We start from the raw sequence: 19,649 nt of genomic DNA on the forward strand, positions 1-19,649 counted from the left end.
ACAGGCAGGTCCAGGTGGAGGATATAGGATACTCCTTGCTCCCCAGTGCCATTTTCTGATCCTCTCTCTGGCACCTCTTATTCAAAAAAACCTCTTCTCATCCTTTCAAGATGACTCTCTCCTATCCAGATTCTTGTTGCTTTCATCTGCAGATTCCCAGTCACTCTCTTTCTCTCTCAATCTGTACGCACAGTCTTCTCCACCCCAATCCCTGCCTTCTTTGGTTCAATCAATTAATCAGCAAGAATCTATTAAGCTCTTTTGTGCCAGACACTATGCTAGGCACTGGGGAAAGACAAAAATGAAACAGGAATGAGGGACTGTCAGTGAAAAAGCTTGAGATGGGAAATGTAATCTCATGTGTGAGGAATAACAAAATGGTGGGTTTAGCTGAGCCAGTTCCTCAACCCTCCCAACTCCCATAACCTCTGGCCCCAGACTACCTCAAGCATGCCTAGTAGTGGTTCTACCTTGGATCCCACCTTCTTCAATTAGCCCAGGTGCTATAATTCTCAGTTATAACTCCATCATTTCTCCCAATGTGTGACTGCATCTGGGAGGTCTGTAGCTCTTCCAAAGCTTTAGTATATTCAAGATTTTCTGTTTCCTCTGTCCCACAGTCAGGCTCTTTCCTCTGCCCTTTTAGGTTTTAATACTTTTGTTCTAAACTGACTCCTTGTTCATTTGAATTTGCCCAACATTCCCCTGAGGGGCAATTACAGTAAGAAGTATCCTCATTCTCCCTCTGGCCCTATCCCTATTACCAATCCAAAAGTCTTCACCTTGATCTAGTTCCTACCATATTGTGGTAGATTTCACATAGGTAATCATTGGTAACCAGCCAATTAAATAACCTGGACAACACAACATTGACCTTGTTTAACATCTTGTAAATGATTCTGTGTGTACTAAAAACAATTTTAGTTGAATCTAATCTCATCTCATCTTCTCTCAATCAGAATACTGCATTTAGAATCAGAAGACCTGGGTTTGAATCTCTGCTCTGATAAATAACTAACTCCCTGTTTGAATTTGGGCTCTTCTTTGCACCTCACTTTCCTCCTTTGTAAAAATCAAGGGGTTTGGGCAGCTAGGTGGCACAGTGGATAGAGCACTGGCCCTGGAGTCAGGAGTACCTGAGTTCAAATCCGGCCTCAGACACATAACACTTACTAGCTGTGTGACCCTGGGCAAGTCACTTAACCCCAATTGCCTCACTAAAAAAAAAAAAAAAATCAAGGGGTTGGACTAGATGACTTCTGCATTCCTTTTCAGATCCAATTCCTTTTGATTAAGCTTCCCATTTAACATGGGGACCATACCATTTGCTCAGATGGCAGTGCAATATATCCCCAAGTTAGGACAATGGCAGGAGTTTTAATATATTACACACACTTCTGGTAAATTCTGAAAAAATATAGAGGGCTAGGTAAAGATAAGTTAGAAATAGCTGGGTATGTGACTAATCCTCAAGGATAAAATCACATAGTTTGCTGTCACTTTTTCTTTTTTTTGGCAATACATCCTTTAAAAAAAAACCAACACTGTTTGAAATAGAATTTTAGGTCGGATGGGTTTTAGTTCAATCTGGGATAATTTTGAATGTCTTTATGGCAAAGAGAGCTTGTATAAGGGTTGATGAGCACACTCCTCTGTTTGGTTGTTTTTGGAAAACCTTAAGAGGGCAAGTCTGATCTCCAGAAGGATTGGGGCTCCCCATACAGCTACATAGATTCTTTTTTTTTTTTTTGCAGGCAATGGGGGTTAAGTGACTTGCCCAGGGTCACACAGCTAGTAAGTGTCAAGTGTCTGAGGCTGGATTTGAACTCAGGTACTCCTGAATCCAAGGCCAGTGCTTTATCCACTGTGCCACCTAGCCACCCCAGCTACATAGATTCTGAGATTGCTTGCAAAGGATTTCAGTTTGTTCTAGTTCAACAGAGGAATTAGCTTAGAAGATGCCAGGCAGAAGCAAACACAATGCCTGCCTTTTTACTAAGTGGAGAACCTTAATGTCTTCAAAGGGTATTTAGAGAGTTATATAAGAATAACAGAGGTCCTAGGGTAGTTGGTTTTATTCTGAGAGTTTTAAGAAAGGAGAGAGAAGGGAGGGGAAAAAAGAGCAATACATCAGTATAAAGAAGAGGAAGGAGATGGACCTTGTTATTTTTTCAAATGGGAGGAATGTAAGAAGAAGAATATACATTAAAAATGGGTAGAGGGAGTTACCATCAGATAAACTTCATTCTTTTCTGAAACAGAGGAGGATTGAGTACATACATACACACACACACACACACACACACACACAAAGTGGGTAGTAATACTTCAAACTTAACTGGAAAACAAAGAAGGGTAGAAAGGGGGATGATGCTAAGAAAGGTAATCATATCTCTTTTGGAGGTAATAGCTTCAAGCAAAATAAATTTTCTGATCCTGATGGGAGATTGGAAAGGGGGTAGAGGGAAAGAAAATATAGTACTAGAATTTATTTTTTTATTTTATTTTATTTTTTGGTGAGGCAATTGGGGTTAAGTGACTTGCCCAGGGTCACACAGCTAGTAAGTGTTAAGTGTCTGAGGCCGGATTTGAACTCGGGTCCTCCTGAATCCAGGGCCAGTGCTCTATCCACTGTGCATCCTAGCTGCCCCAGGACTAGAATTTAAGATGATACCATAGGTTGCCTCTTAGATAATTGGGAAAGGGCAAATAATTTGTGGTATGTCTATCAATGTCATGGAATATTATTATTCCATAAAAAATTATGGAGACAATTTTAGAGAATCCTGGGTATTAGCAACTAAAATAGAATAAAGTGAGCAGAACCATGAGAACAATTTATTTAAAGACAACATTATAAAGAAAACAAAATTATAAGACTTAAGAGTTCCAATCAATTCAATGACCATCCAAGTTTCCTTTTTTTTAAAATTTAATTTTTTTTTAGTGAGACAATTGGGGTTAAGTGACTTGCCCAGGGTCACACAGCTAGTAAGTGTTAAGTGTCTGAGGCCGGATTTGAACTCAGATTCTCCTGAATCCAGGGCCGGTGCTCTATCCACTGTGCAACCTAGCTGCCCCAAACATCCAAGTTTCCTAAAGGCCTATGATGAACCACATTACCCACCTCTTGGAAGGCAGATAATGGACCCAGGGTCCAGAAAGAGACATTCAGTTTTGGACATAGTTACTGTGTGAATTCATTTTGCTTGATGATGTTTATATCCAGGGAGTCCAGTGATTCTTAAATTGTCTTTTATCAATTTTATGGATCAGTTATTATTTTTTGGGGGGGCAGAGCAATGAGGATCAAGTGACTTGCCCAGGGTCACACAGCTAGTAAGTGTCAAGTGTCTGAGGTTGGATTTGAACTCAGGTCCTGAATCAAGGGCTAGTGCTTTATCCACTGTACCACCTAGCTGCCCCCGATCAGTTGTTTTTGATAATATAGTTTACCCTTTCTTCTATTTTTCTCAATCATTTGATTGAAGAATTTCTTACTGATTGAGAAATGTCTAGTTGACTTCTGTATGATTTATTCCAATTTTTATGAGGTCCATTTCTTGGATAAGGTTAGTTGGTTGCTTTCTTTTCTAGGATATTTATTCTCCCTCTAAGAATTTCTTCCAGAGTTTTATTTATTTATTTATTTATTCATCCATTCATTTATCTATCTATTTTTTTTTTTACTTTTGTTTCATTTCTTCTAGATACTAATTTCATCCTTGTGAGAAATCCATTTTTCCTGGGAGTCTGTGCTTGAATTTGTTTGGAGTTATTTCTTTGGGGTTTTTTGGGGGGATAATCTCTAAAATGTTAATAATTTTTATATTAATAAAAATTATTTCTTTTTACTCATCTCTTCAGCTTTAGTTCCTGAATTAGGGCTTTGTGCCAGAGCCTGCTATACTTTTGTGGGGGATAATCTGCCTTGCTTATTTCATTGTGTGTCACTTGGGCACCTGTGCTAATCTCTACCTCCCATGGTTAAGCTCCCCAGGAACTTTGAGGTTCAGCGCACTAGATCTTCAGGGCTGACTCTGGGACCTTCAGAGCCTGTGGGCCAAGCATTCCTGTTCTTATCACCGAATGCTGAACTGAATGCTGGTCTCAACAGATGTTATTTACCTAGACTCAAGCAAAGGATGGTATTTTTTTTTTTAAAGAAACTTCCATGCTATTCCTATGAAGAAGACAAAAAGATGTGGGCTTCACCACAATATAATTAAATGGATTCAGGATTGGTTGACTTATTGGACTTAAAGAATAGTCACCAATGGTTTGATGTCTACTTGGAAGAAGGTGGTGTGTCACCAGGATTTCTGTTAGGATCTATGCTGCTAACATTTTCATCAATGAATTGGGTTAAGGCACAGATGGCACTAAATTGGGAGGAAAAGCTAACACTGGACAATGGAATTAAGATACCAAATGATCTTAAAGGCTAGAACATTGTCTTAAATCTAATAAGATGAGAACTTTATTAGAATCAATAGAGTCAATAAGCATTTATTAAATACCCACTACCCGTCAGGCCCTGTGGTAAAGTGCTGGGGATACAAAGAAAAGGAAAAAAAAAAAACAAAACCCAAAACAGTTCTTGCCCTGAAGAAGCTCACAATCTAATGGGGGAGACAATGTTCAAACAACTTTGTGCAAACAAGCTGTCCTGTAAGAACAGGACAAATAGGAAAACAGAGGGAAGACACTAGAATTAAGAGGAATCAGGAAAGGCTTCCTATAGAGATGGGATTTTAGCTGGGGTTTGAAGAAAGTCAGGCAAGTCAGGAGTAAGAGGTAAGAAGGGAGGGGCAACTAGGTGGCACAGTGGATAGAGCACTGGCCCTGAAGTCAGGAGAACCTGAGTTCAAATCGAGCCTCAGACACTTAACACTTACTAGCTGTGTGACCCTGGACAAGTCACTTAACCCCAAATGCCTCACTTAAAAAAAAAAAAAAAAGAGGTGAGAAGGGAGAGCATTCTGGGTATTCAGAACAGTCAAAGAAAATGCCCAGAGTCAAGAGAGGTAGACTTTTGCATGAGGAACAGCAAGGAAACCTGCGTCATTAGGTCAAAGAGCACATAGGGGGAGAGTTTCAGGTGTAAGAACACTAGAAAGATTGAGGGATGACTAGTCTAGGAAAGGCTTCAATGGCCAAATGAGATTTTTTTTATTTGACCTTGGAGGTGATAGGGAGCTGCTGAAATTTACTGGGGGATGTGTGGTCTGGTTAAACCTACACGTTAGGAAAATCACTTTGGCGGCTGAATGGAGAGGCTTGAGGGGGGCAGACCCACCAGTCGGCTATTGCAGTAATCCAGCCATGAGGTGATAAGGGCCTTCACCATGGTGGTGGCAGTCTCAGAGAGAGAAGGGGGTGTATTTGAGACCTCTCATAAAGGGGAAATCGATAGGCCTTGGCAGAGATGGGATATGGTGGTGGTGGGGTGGGGATTGGTGAGAAATAATGAGGAGTCACATACTTGGATTCAAAAAATCAACTTTGCAAATATAAGAGGAAAGATTCCTAGGTAGACAAGAGCTAGTAGGAAAAAGATTGGAAAGTTTTAGTGAACTGGAAGCTCAATATAAATCAATAGAGTGAAAGCTAATGAAAACTTAATGTGCATTAACAGAGGCATAGAGTTGGAGAATGACTTGATAGTACCCCAATACTAATCAAACCATGTGTTCTGTTCTAAGTACCACTTTTTTTTGTGAGGCAATTGGGGTTAAGTGACCTGCCCAGGGTCACACAGCTAGTAAGGGTCAAGTGTCTGAGGTCATATTTGAATTTAGGTCCCCCAAATCCAACGCCGGTGCTTTATCCACTGCACCACCTAGCTGCCCCTAAGTACCACATTTTTAAAAGGACATTAAAAAGGGGGCAGCTGGGTGGCGCAGTGGATAAAGCACTGGCCCTGGATACAGTAGGACCTGAGTTCAAATTAGACACTTGACACTTAGCTGTGTAACCCTGGGCAAGTCATTCTACCCTCATTGCCTCCTCTCCTCCCCTCCCCCCCAAAAAGAAAAAAAAAAGTAAAGAATCTATTATTTGTAAAGTTTGGGTTCTCCTTAGAGTATTTTCTGCCAAAATCTACAAATAGTGCCTATTTCATTACCTTTGCTTGTTTCTTTCCCATGTGAGATCCAGTAAGGTTAGGAATGAACAGAGAATTGCCCAAAACTGCTTTGTCACAAGGAACCTTAGGTTATAAGAAGCCCACATGTCCTCCCCTTTGTCACAGTATCATTTATCTGCTCTCCCCACCCCTCATTGTATTTTTTCGATTATAAAAATAATTCCAAGTGATTCAAGAAAGTATCCTGGCCTTCCTCTATGCAAATTTTATATTAGTCACCCATTGGCACTAGATTTCTTCTCTTGATTGGGTTGTTTAAATGTAGTTACAACTTGGTATTTAGGACACTGCACTTAGAATCATGAAGATGAATTTCCAGTCTCACCTCAGACACTAACTGTATGGCCCTCGATAATTCCCCTAACCTCTCTCCCTCACTATGATTTCCTTGTTTGTTAAATGAGGGAATTAGACCTCTAACATCCATACTAGTTCCAATTGTTTGATTCTTTTATTCAGCTACACACACACACACACACACACACACACATACACACACAGACAAACTACATACCAAAATAGCCTGATATAATGTTGTTGGTAAAGCTCTCTCTTCTGAAGCTAGTGTCACTGAATTTTTCCTCTGTGTTTCATGCATTCCACTTAGTAGAGATCTGTAGATTTGTGGGTTCATACTGTAATTTCACATGCATGGGGAGCCTAGCAAATTGCAATGACCCCAAATAGAAAAGGACCCCAGGTTGTGAATTCATATCTTCAAATAATGCTTTAGTATATTTAAGGATGGGGAATAATCTGCGCCACAGTGCCCAGTATATAATAGGTATTTAATAAATGCTTGCTTACTCAATAACTTTAAAAAAACCAAAATAGTAGACCTAAAGAAGAAACTTTTCTCAATGACATTCAACAATGTGTTAAAATTCAAGCTAGAGATTTCAGGCTTAATTTTGAGTTTATTGACTCAGGGGATATAATACCAGTTCAATTAGTAAAAAAGTAATTGTGCCCAGAGCCAGTACTGGGCAATACTTTCTGTGTCATGCCTCTCCTAAAGCACATGATAAAGGAAGGTAAGAAAATGCAAGACAAGTCATACTGGACTGTCAAGGGTCCCACCTAATTCCTCATGACGCGTCCTATGCAGGTGACACGTTCTTGAAGGTGTGGATAGGCAGTTAATTTCATGTAGAGTAGGAGGTGTGTTTTGCTTTTTTTTTTTTTTTTAACAGTGAGAACATTAACTGAATTATATTCATTCTCTTTGGAGTCTAACATATTGCAACTCACAGCAACTGAATATTATTCTTGAATGAGCAAAGGTCACTTAAGCCTCTGATTTTCCTGTCTCTTTTCCTGGAAGCAGAGCCCATCAAGAATTTTTGTTGGGTGAAAATTCAGTGTAAGAAGAAGATAAATCCAGAAGAACAGTACTGTGGATTTCTGTCCTGTCCCCTTCCCATCAAAGCTATGCCTTGAAGAGGGTTCAATCCTGCTGGACACTGCAAGTGGAACAGCAAACCCATTTTATACTTCACTTTCCAGGAGTGGTGAAAAAGAAAGGATTGTTTCATTTGGTTGTTTGAAAGATGGCTTCACACTTCCATCAACTACGGATTCTGGTCTGGAAAAATTGGCTAGGTGTCAAAAGACAGCCGGTGAGTAGAAGTTGGGGTGTTTTTTTTTCTAGACAGTCACAAAGTCTATTACTATCAGGATGTCAAAAGAAAAGATGTATGAGGAATACTCTAAGGAGAATAGCAAGTTCTTCAGAATTCATTCTTGTATCTCTTTATAATTAGTAGGACAAGCCTAAACATGGAAACGGGAAAAAAAAAAAAAGCTTGGCTTTCCATAGACTAAAAGATCCAGCCAACGTATTATCTCAGCAAAGGAAAACATTACCCACTTTATGACTACTTGTTATGGTGTATCTTGATGCCAGGTTAAACCCATTATGTAGAGTTAGGGATGATTTCCAGTTTCAGACCCAAATGCTTTTGAATATTTTCTTTACAAATTCAGTTAGAAACAGGATGAACTTAAGGAGGCTTATGCTTCTTCCCTACAAAGGTATTAATTAAAAAGAACAGATTTGAAAACAAATGGAGAATAAGATTCAGTAGAGAGTTGATAGATCTGAGGAAAAATGGGCTAAGGGATTTGGGAAATTAAAATCTAGACTTTCATAATAAGATATTTGAGGAATCTTAGAACCAAATATCTAAGCTATGGAAATGGCGGATAAGGAATCAAGATGGTCTTGCTGAGTTGCTAACTCTACTTTGTCTTCCTTATGATGTTCATTGCAAAATCCTTTTCTGTTCTCACACCATAGTTTATTTTTCAAATTATAGAGTAGGCTATTAGATTCTCACCAGATAGTATCCTTGGAGATTGGGAGTGGAAATGGCTTATGTTTATTACACGTCACAAATTCAGAAGAGTATTTGAAAACTTGAGAAATTCAAACTGGGAAATCTATGTGCTTTGGTCAAATACAACACTTTCCATCTTTTGTTGAAAAACTAAAATAATAGCTAGTTTCTGGTTTATGAAAAACCAGCATTTATCTGAATCCCTTATTTATTTCTAGATTTTTTTGTGTGTGTGTGGTGACCAACACATTACATATGTAATGGGACATAAATATTAAGTATGCCAAGAGAAGTGGGGTAACTGTCCATTTGACTTTTTGAACATGGTTGAGAAAAGGTGGATTATAGGAATTATATTTTCACTCTTGTAGTTTATGGACATGGGGTTATAAACTCATTAAAAGTTTGGTGGCTTCGGGGCAGCTAGATGGCGCAGTGGATAGAGCACTGGCCCTGGAGTCAGGAGTACCTGAGTTCAAATCCAGCCTCAGACACCTAACACTTACTAGCTGTGTGACCCTACGCAAGTCACTTAACTCCAATTGCCTCACTAAAAAAAAAAAAGAAGTTTGGTGGCTTCTTTGCAATGGAATAAGCACCAAAGGATAATTCCCTCTGATTGTCAGGTGGCAACTACCATGGGAGAAATTGGCATAGTTGTCTAAGGGCAAGCTTTAACTCTTTGAGGGGGTTGTGATAAGAGTTATTCAGAATGGTTGTGCTTACATTGGAATTTGTTGGGAGAGAGGTTTGCATGAAACAAAGAGCTTAAAGAAAAGATGAAACACATAGGCTGGGTCCTTCTTTAGTTCAATGCCAATGTCTGTTGATGATGGACACTGACATTAATAAACAGACCATTGAATCTAGAGTCTTTCTTATAACCCAAGGGACCCACAAGTATTACCCATTGGTAAGAAAAACTCAGGAGTTTTTCCTCTGCCTTTTGACATTTAATAACAATATCCTTCCTTATCTGGGAAGCTGTAGTAATCTTTATGTATTCTAAGACCAGTATTTATTTAGGCAGAGTAGGTTGCTGCCTAATGTGATTTCAGCAGTGACCCAAAGGGTGAAAGGAGTCAAGGAGTCATAGGTGAATGGGAAGAGAGAATGGCTTTGGAAACAAATGGAAGCAATGAGGTTTGGTGGAGAGGTGAGAGAGAGGAGAAGGATGGAGAGAGAGGAAGAGAAAAGAGGGAGAGAGAGATGAAATTTATAGTGCTGCCTCCAAATAACTCCCTCACTAATCTACTATTTTGCTTAAAATAACCACCCTTGAAGCATCTCCTAAAAGTGTTGTCTTCAGAAAGTTCTTTGAAAACTCCCAGTTATTACTTGGGAAAGAAAAATACATTCACATCAGTAATTCATTAGCTTGAATTAGTTTATGTGATAGAGTGAGTGTCACACAGAAAGGCCAGGGTCTTAAGGGAATGTGATTACTTTTGATGACAAAGAGAAGACCAAAGAAAGGCACAAAACATGAGGCACTGATAGTGAAGAAAAGATTTGGGTGAGTCATCTCAGGGAAGGTCCCTGGTGAGCTAGGGGGACAGCAGTAGAGAATTAAATATTTGGAGGAGAGGGGTAGTTGTGCCTTTCAGGGGAGGAAACCTGAAAGGAAATAAAATTTATGTTTGAAATTAAAAATTTGAAAATTTGAAAATTAAGGTAAACTGAGAGATAATGGACTGATCATGATCAATATATTATCTAGTAGTAATCAATAAATTGGGGCAGTGGCCTCTCTCAATGACCAAAGACCCCAATGTAGGACTCACCAGTCTTAATATAGTATAGGGGAGTAGAGAGCTGGATAGTTGGGGGGGGACAATATGATTGGTTACAGGGTAGAAAGCCTTATTGGGCTGGGGATGGGATTGCTTATATCAAAGAAAGTGGGCTAGCATACCCATGTGGGGTAAGTCACTGCCACCTCTGACAATTAAGGAATGTTAATTGTTTAATGGGACCCATCAGTGTCTTTCAGGCCTTTTTAGTAGACTTGAGTTATCTGACTTCCTGGTGCCTAGAAGGATTTACAAGGGTGGGCAAGGATGGGCAATATACCATTTTTAAAAAAGTTAACTTGTAACTTTGAACTGAATAATAAAGTTAACTGGTAATTTTAAACTAACTCAAAAGAAAATCTGTGTTCCTGAGCTTAACTTAGCAGTCTGGTGCATGGCCTTTCCATTGCTTTTAGAATCAGAGGAAATGAATTCAAATCCATTTTTGGTGGTGGTGGTGGTGGGGGTCTTACTAGCTGTGTAATCTTAGGCAAATCATTGAACCTCACTAGGTCTCAATGTCCTCATCTGTAAAATGAGGACATTGGACCAGAGATGACCTCTCAGGTTCCTTCTGTTTCTACATCTTTGATCCTGGTTCTCCATTCCCCCCCCCCATCCCACTCACTCTCCCCCCCACCCAAAACAAGCAATGATTGGGTGCATCTTCTGTGCCAAATTCTCCAAATTCTCTCCTTGTTCTTAACATGCTTCAGGGTTCCACTGAAGAAGCAACAGGGTTGAAGTATAGAAAAGCCTTTTTAAAAGTTCTCCCAGAGACTGGAATGGAATTTAGAAACATGAAAGCAAAAAAAGGACTATGAAATTGATTTTCTTCTCTTGTGTCAGCTGTGTCAGATATGGTTGCTCTAGTGGTATATAAATCTCATCTTCTGTATTTGAAAGAGGATATCAGATGTTCAAGAGCAGTGGTATCAACTTCAAATAGAAAACAGGCACCACTAAACCATATAGAAGGATCCCAACAGGCTGCTTATTGACTTACAAAATCATATATTTTTTGTTGTATTTTTATTTATTTTCTTAAAAATTTCCCAGTTACCATCTAATATGGTCTGCACCACTACCCTGGAGGACCCATGTTGGGCCACCTTGTGTCCTGCCACATGTTTGACATCTCTTTTATAAATCTCTGGTCATATTTATAACAGTCAATATGTTGTTGACTATCCCCATATCTGAGTACATGGTGATCCTTGGTGATCAAATGGAAAGCTACAGAAAAGCCCTTATCAGGAAGCCCAACTAAGTAAAACTTCCTACTCTTTTAATTTGTCAAACCCTGTATGTGGTAGAACACAAGAAAGGTGGAGACCAGGTCATGGGATCAACCAATCTACACATATTTTATTAAGCACCTACTATGTGCCAGGCACTAGGATTAATGCTGGAACCTCTGGGTCTGAGTGAGTCCAGTGAGCACCTATATTTATTTGAAAAAGCAGAGAAAATCAAGAGTAAAGTAGGTGAATTTGATTGGAAAAGAAAATATTGGGCAATACCACTAAGCTCCATTTCTGGCCAAGGAATCAATCTCAACTTTTCTGCTGGTTGTCATGACTGAAAGTCAATGGGCAAGTTACTTTACCTCCCTGGGTTCAATTTCTCCACTTGAAAGATTAGATCATTGGATGACATGACCTCTAAGGATTTTTCTACTGCAATAATCTCCTGCTGTCAAAAGCCACCTCTGTTTTTGGACATTTGGGAGCAAAGAGCAATAACTGTTTTTGTGTTTGGCCTTTTTTTTTTTTTCGTAACACAGTGCCTGGCATAATAGTGAGCACTGAATAAATGCTTCTTGATTTATCAATTGAAAGAAAGGGGAAAGTTTCATAAGGAGAAAAGAATAAAGAAATTGTAAAGATAAAATTAGAGATGTTGGAGAAGGAAGGGAAATAGAGAGCTGAAACTTGGGCATGGGGAAAGTGGAGACAACTGCTATAACTGAAAATGGTGGAAGGGAAGTATGTAGAGAGGTATAGAATAAACAAAAGTCTTGGTACTGCTTTATAGCTCATCAGGCAAACATGTTAAGACAAAATAAGCATAATCCTCTGGAGGGTCCCATATTGTATAACTCCAAACTTGGCATGAATTTTTAGCATCCAGATGTGATGAAATTGGGCTACAGCTGACAACAAAGAGCTATCCATACCCTTGCCTCATATCCTCATGTCAACTTAGTGGCCTGGGTCCTACAAGTGTTATTTACCCCCATGTTATAGGTAAATAAACAGAGGCTTAGTGAAGTTGTGATTTGCCCATATTCATATTTATAGAATATGTCATAGTCAGGATTTGAACTGTGATGATTAAAATCTAACTGTGATGTCTAAAAAAAGTCTAATGTGTGGTTGCCTTAAATTAGAAGCTTTAGCACCAGTCTTTGGGCATTAAGCATTTATTAAAGCATACTAGGTATTAGAAAAAAGAGAACATGTGGAGTTCAGAAAGTTAAGAAAAGGCCCATCTAGCCTAGAGTTCCAGCCTGGTCTGGTTCTTCCTCATGTCCTCCGCCACAAGCCTGCTTCAACCGTGAACTCCCCAGAAAACTGAGTGTGGAAGCTTTTTATAGGTCTGGAGCAGAGGCAGTCCTTACACACTGCTTCAAGCTAATTGGTAGGCATCATCCAAATCCATTGGTTCACTGGACTTGAAGGTGGTCTCCAGCTGAGTTAAACATCCTTAGCTTCTGAGAACAATACCTTCTTAAGGGCCAGCCATGTGTGGTTACAATCTAATTAACTTGAAGTAGGCAAATCAGCAATCACTCTCACTTAATTCAGTCAGTTTAGATTAATCTCCAGGTGGGCCTTTGAGTATCTGCCAAATCCCATTATTTTCTCACAGAAGCAAGACCTTTCCTGACTCCAGGTTAAGTATTTTTTTCACTATGTAATTATTAATTTTGTCTTAAAGAAAAACACAATTTTTCAGAGAAGAAAGAGAGGAAAATACACAATATAGAAATAGGGAGTGCAGGGGGGAGGACAAAGGGGGAAAAGGGACCAAACTATTGAGAAATAGAAAAAAAAAATCATTCATTCATTCAAGCTCCTTGAGGGCAGGGACTATATTGCAATTACTCTTTTATCCCTAGTCCTCTGTTACCTGGTATATGGTAGGAACTTAATTCATGGTAATTAAATTGAATTTATATTGAATTGATTTCATCCATTCAGCCAACAATTATTAAGTTTAACTTTTTTTGTGTGGGGGGGGAGATAGTCATTGCTAGGTTCTGAACAAATAGGATAAAATTTTAAGGTGAAGAAGCAAAACTAATTATAATAAAAATGTCCCAGTAAATCAAAGATGATTGGGGTGCCTAGAGGCAGCGATACAGTGATACTGTGAATAGGGTGTCGGACCTGGAATCAGAAAGAACTGAGCTCAAATCTGCCTCCAGAAACTTACTAGCTATATGACTGAAAAAAAATTAAACTCTCTGCCTCAGTTTCCTCATCTGTAAAATGGAGATAACAATAGCATAATAGCACTTACCTCCCATGGTTGCTTGGGAGCATAAAATGAGATCATATTTGTAAAGCACTTTGTAAACTTCAAAGCACTATATTAATGCTAGCTACTATTATTATTGTTAAGAAAGTTCATTCACAATGCAAGTCTATGCTGTAATAGAACAGTTAAGAAAGGATAAAAGACAGTCATATGGATTGTCAAATAAAAGTTCTGTGGTTGGACTTGACTGGTAATATTACTAGCTCAGGTTTATAAAATGTTTACAATTTAACAAAGTAATTTCCTCACAATGACTTCATGAATTAGACAAATCAAATGTTCCTATCTCCATTTTACAGGAAAATGTGGTTTGATGATTTCCATTTACAACGAAGAGGTCTTCTGACTTGGCTCAGGGATCCCGCCACTGTACCATGCTATCAGTGGAAAGAGTTGGCAGAATCAAAAGGCTACAGAGTTTGGAGAAATATTTACTTCTCATTCCATCTTGGCCAAATGACTTCTTCCTCTGGTGTCAGTCATCGAGGGTATGCTTCTTTGTACCTTTTGGCAAGGCTACAAAGATGGCAGTCTGCTAATATTAGTTTGAAAGCCAATTCATAATTTTCTGTCACCATTTACTCTAAAAGGCTGGTTAAAATGCATTAAGCACCAGCCATATGCTAGAGGCTTTATAATATCAGCTAGGCACAGCCCCTGTCTAGTTGGGATTAATAGCTAGGCAGAAAAACAATAGAAGAGTAGAAATACATTCCAGGAGGAGGTGGGTAGCAATAAGGAGGCTCATTTAATGAGGTGCTTATTAAAAACAGGAAACAGTCATGGAGATGGCAGAGTTTGTAAGCTGAAAGACAATAGGAATGAGGCACAGGGTAGTCATCCTTAAGGAAAACTGGTGTTTTAAAGGCCTCCCAGGGGATGACTTCAAATCTTGGTTAGAAGCCGAATCCAGTTCTTAATCACTGACCTTTGGATAAGTAATTTGCTTCAATTATTTATCCTTTACTACGATTGAGGTAGCCCTTCAATAAAACCCTAGTCTGAGACTTCACTGTGGGAACCTGGATTCTCAAAGGTTATGTCTAAGGACCACAAACTCTGTCAGTACAATCAAAATAAAGACATTTTGAATGTGGTTCTGAAAGTGGACTGGGAGTCTTTCATAAGTATTTGTCTGGCTAACGTCAGACAATATCACTAGATATAGGAAGACTATTTATTAAGGCGTAGAGAAATTATGGTCTGCGATGGTAAAAAGGGGCATCCCCATGGACAAAACTGAAAATATTGAAGTAATTTAGTAGACACTTCATGTCTTAGGGTAGTGCTGGAAACCTCTGAGTCTAAGTGAGTCCAGTGAGTACTAAGGGTAACTCATTTTGCCATTAGCTTTTCTGTTACACAGATGATCTACAACCTGCCAATACCTTGATGCTTTGAATTCTTGTTTGAGTTTCTTCCTTCCTTTATACCATACTCTTTGATGGTTAACAATCTCCACTGTTGTTTTCTTCAATCTTGATGAATAATTGGGGCAGTTAGGTGGCACAGTGGATAGAGCATTGGCCCTGGGAGGACCTGAGATCAAATTTGACCTCTGTGTGATCTTGGGCAGATAACGACCCCAATGGACTTAAAACATCCAGGGTCATCCATCTCCAGTCATCCATATATATATATAGCCACTGGACCTAGATGGTTCTGGAGTAGAGAGTAAGGTTCCTTCCTCACTTAAATCAAATTCACTACAAGTTATGGCATCACCCCAATGTCATGGTCCTCTTCAAGACCAAAGGACAAACAACAGGGATTGATTGGAAAGCTAGGTGGCATAGATCTAGTTTGTTCATGCTGGTTGATGTAGACCTAAACAATAGGTGAGTTAAAATGAATTAGAGTCTCCACATATAGAGAGCTTCTCTTTTCTTGCACTGACTACAGGCCTCTACTTCCTTAGCTCCATCCTGCTCAGTCCATTGGTACTTTTTACTTGCCACCCAAATTTAAATCTACTCCTATGATGATAAGAAAAAAAAATATGGATGTTGGATGGTTAAGAAGTATCAGGCAATTGAAGGTAAATTTTCTGAGTATTTGGTAGAGAAATTTGATGATCTGTGGATCCAAGTAAAGCACATGACTTCTAGCAACTTGGGACTCTGTCTACTAATTTTTAGTTGGTCCTTGTGATTCATAGAAAAACTCAAAGAATAAAAAGTCTTAACTCTCCCAGAATGTAATGTGGACAATGGAGGAAAACAGAATCCAATGAGTCAGGTGTTACAAATTGTAACTAAACCCTAAATATATTATGCCAAACTTTCTTCATAACAAATTTCTTTTTTTTGGTAAGTAACCAATTCAATTAAACCATTGAACCATTCAATTCAACAACCATTTATTAAGCATAGGGTACCCTACTGGCTACACAAAGACAAAGATGAAATAGTTCCAACACTCACAGAGTTTATATTCTATTGGAAATCACCTAGACCGTAAGATCTTAGGATCACAAAATATATATTTGGAAAGAATTTAAAAGATCATCTGGTCAAAATCCTTCTTTTTATTGGTGAGGAAACTGAGTCTGAGAGGTTAAGTTATTTAGGTAGTAATAATAGCTAGTATTAAAATAGTGCTTTAAGTGAAAAAAAAATACACTTTACATATGTTATCTCATTTTATTTTCACAGTTACCCTTGGCAGCAGGTTATCATTATCCCCATTTTACATATAAAGTAACTGAGTCTGAGAGAGATTGAGTGACTATCCCAGAGTTACATGCTTACTAAATGTTTGGAGGTGAGATTTAAACTTGTGTCTTTCTAATTACAAGTCCAGCACTCTTAGCCACTCTACCACCTAGCTACCATTAATAGTATGGGATGGTGGTGAGAACTGGCCTAGGAGTTAAGATCTAGTTTCCTAGATACATTGTTATGGACTAGTTACTCAACCTCTATAGCCCTCAGTTTCCTTATCTGTACAATCTTAGAAAATAATATTACTGTTATTGGGAATGAATGGAAAGCATGTATTTATTGGAGGGAAAGTATGTTAAATGCACATAATTTAAAAGTAATTTAAAAGATTTGTATTTTTAAATCATTATTTGATGAAACATATGCTATGTCACAACCAAGTTTTAAAAAATTTTTAATAAATAATTCAAAGGGGGAAAATGAGAGGGTTGAGCCAGACAAGGTCTCAAGTACATTTCAATCAAAAAGTCTTACTTTTGATCATGTAAAGTTTATAGTACATAAATCTTGAAGCATCTTGTCTTCATCTGACAGTGATATCACACATATGCTTTCCTTTCAAGATGATTTTGCTCAGAGTAAACAAGGAGTAGGGAAAGAAGGAACAAAGAATATCTTTTCTATGGGAAGCTTTGAATTTTTTTCCAAAGTATAAATCAAAAGTATTGCTTATCAATGAGAGGAAGGCAAAGGACCACTTATTCCATTTTAGGCTGTATTGATGAAAGTGGGATGGTAGAGATAAAGAACTGGCTTCAAAGCTAGTAAGACCTGGATTCAAGTACAACTCTAACACAGACCTTGACCAAATTGGTCACATAAGTTCTTAGTGATCCAGACTATAAGTCTGGGGTTTGCAGACTATAAATTGCTATGAAGGTGCCGGCCTGCATTGATAGAGGGAGTTCCCTCATCTGGGAGTTGCCTATATCAATGAAATTATAGGTTCAGTCCATATCCCTCTAAATGAAAGTATAGTTTACACATGAAGGGAGGTTACATTGTATCCTATACTGGCTAGAACATGTCTACAAAATTGCATTCAGTTCTGGGTGCCATAATTAAGAGATGTTGATGAATGAACTCATTGGGAAGTAAAGGAATGTGGTATAGTGAGGGGATCTAGAAATTGTCATATGAAGGTAAAGGGATTGAGGGTATCTAGCCTGAGTGAGAGAAGACTTAGGGAGACTACGGGAGTTTTTCAACAACGGAATAGAGGATCTTGTTTAGTAGTGGGCTTCCTATCACTGGAAAAGTTCCTTCCGAATTTTTGAATGAAGTTAAATCATGTTATACTTAAATGCAAAATGTAATTCTCCCAGAGGAAGAGATTAAGCAGAGACAGAGTGACCAAATATTTTATAGCAGTGATATATGCATTGACATGGATGTCAAATTAGTCAATATCATAATTTTAAAATGTTATTCTTTTATGGAGGAGTAAGATGTATCTAAACCTTTTACTGTTAGTAGAGTTGGGGAAAGGTACACATATTAGGATTTATAACTGTCAATTGAAATGTGTTTTAAAATTGTATCTTGGGGCAGCTAGGTGGCGCAGTGGATAGAGCACCAGCCCTGGAGTCAGGAGGACCTGAGTTCAAATCCGGCCTCAGACACGTAACGCTTACTATCTGTGTGACCCTGGGCAAGTCAATTAACCCCAATTGCCTCACTAAAAAAAAAAAAATTATAAGTAGCCAGTATAAAGGTCCAATAGCAGGAAATTATTACAAAGAGGGAACCTGGAAATTACATACTTTAAAGTTCAAAGGATCAAAGGAGCGTAATTTACAAATTATTTCATATAGTCACCAAAATTCCCATCCTGGTAGTTTGCGCTGGATCAGCAGAAGCCATCCAGGTGCTACTGTCGGGTCCCTTTCATCCTATGATGTATAAATCTCAGACAAATTCTAGATATCCACAGCATGAATAGCAGAACACCAAAATGTGCTAATTTGAGATAACATGACATGCAGTTGTGTTAACTTTAACATTTTACTGAAAACTCTGACATGATTTGGATATGTTAATGAGCACCACCCCCCCAAATCCTATTAAAATTAGAGCTCAAATTTCTGCCTGACTTCCTATCCCCACCCTAGGCCAGTGCTCCCAGCTCTAATCCTTGGTTACATAGGTGATACCCTCTGCCTCTCCCCCTCCCCATTCTCCTCACACTGTGTTCCTTGCCATCCCATCCTCTGTCCCGACTCCATCTGCCTCTGTACCCCTTTTAACCCTCGTCTCTGTACTTCCTGTGTCCCCCCTTCTGTGATTAATTAAAATTATTATCCCCTTAGTTTTGCCAGTTGTGGTCTTTCCCAGTGAGAATGAGTAAGTTTATAAGAAGCCAGTATAAAGGGCCAAGAGCAGGAAATAAGATTGCAAAGTGAAACCTGGAAGTCATATACTTTAAAGTTCAAAAGGATCATAATTGTAAAGTTCAAAAATATCAAAGGAGTGTAATTTATAAATTGTATCATATAACGACTAAAATTCACATCCTGGTAGCATGAACCAGCATGCATGCCATCATTTCATAATGTCATAAATGATCAATTCAAAATGTTGTACCAGTGAACACTAAAGAAAAATTTCCATGTCTCAGATATCCAGGATAATATGACAGCTGGGGTCACAAAGATTACTTAAGTATACAAATGATATCCCCATTTCATTTTATAATCAACTGAAAGTTTGCTAACAAACAACTGCTTAGCCTGAATTCTCTTTCTATTTCCTTTTTCAAACTCCCATCTACCTCCAACCTTGACTCTACTTCCCTGTAGTACAAGTACTAAGGCTATAGCTGAAGTGGTGAATGCAAAATGGAAGAATCAGACTACCATGTGAGCATTGGAACACAGCGAGAGATGAAATGGTGTTTTTTGGCATTTATAGGAGAAAATATCATTAGAAAGAACACCTTTGGGGAGGGAACAGGGTAGATAGGAGGACCACTGTACCTGGAGTCTAAGAAACTGGGTTCAAATCTTGGCTCTGGAACTATTGGCTGTGTGATACATAAATCACTTTCCCTCTCTGGGTATCTGTTTCCTCATCTATAAAAATAAAGAGGGTTGATTGTATT

The 19,649-nt window shown here is 38.6% G+C and overlaps 1 protein-coding gene across 1 annotated transcript in view; it reads left to right on the forward strand.

Moving 5' to 3' along the window:
• The first annotated feature begins 7,698 nt into the window (after positions 1-7,698).
• The window catches only part of ABCA12 (ATP binding cassette subfamily A member 12), a 246,533-nt gene continuing 234,582 nt past the window's right edge, over positions 7,699-19,649 (forward strand). The window contains exon 1 of the mRNA XM_043993356.1: positions 7,699-7,767. Coding sequence (XP_043849291.1) covers positions 7,699-7,767 — 69 coding nt within the window. The remainder of the gene's footprint in view (positions 7,768-19,649) is intronic.

The sequence above is a fragment of the Dromiciops gliroides genome, chromosome 3, assembly GCF_019393635.1.
Source record: "Dromiciops gliroides isolate mDroGli1 chromosome 3, mDroGli1.pri, whole genome shotgun sequence".
In the NCBI taxonomy this organism is placed as follows: Eukaryota; Metazoa; Chordata; class Mammalia; order Microbiotheria; family Microbiotheriidae; genus Dromiciops; species Dromiciops gliroides.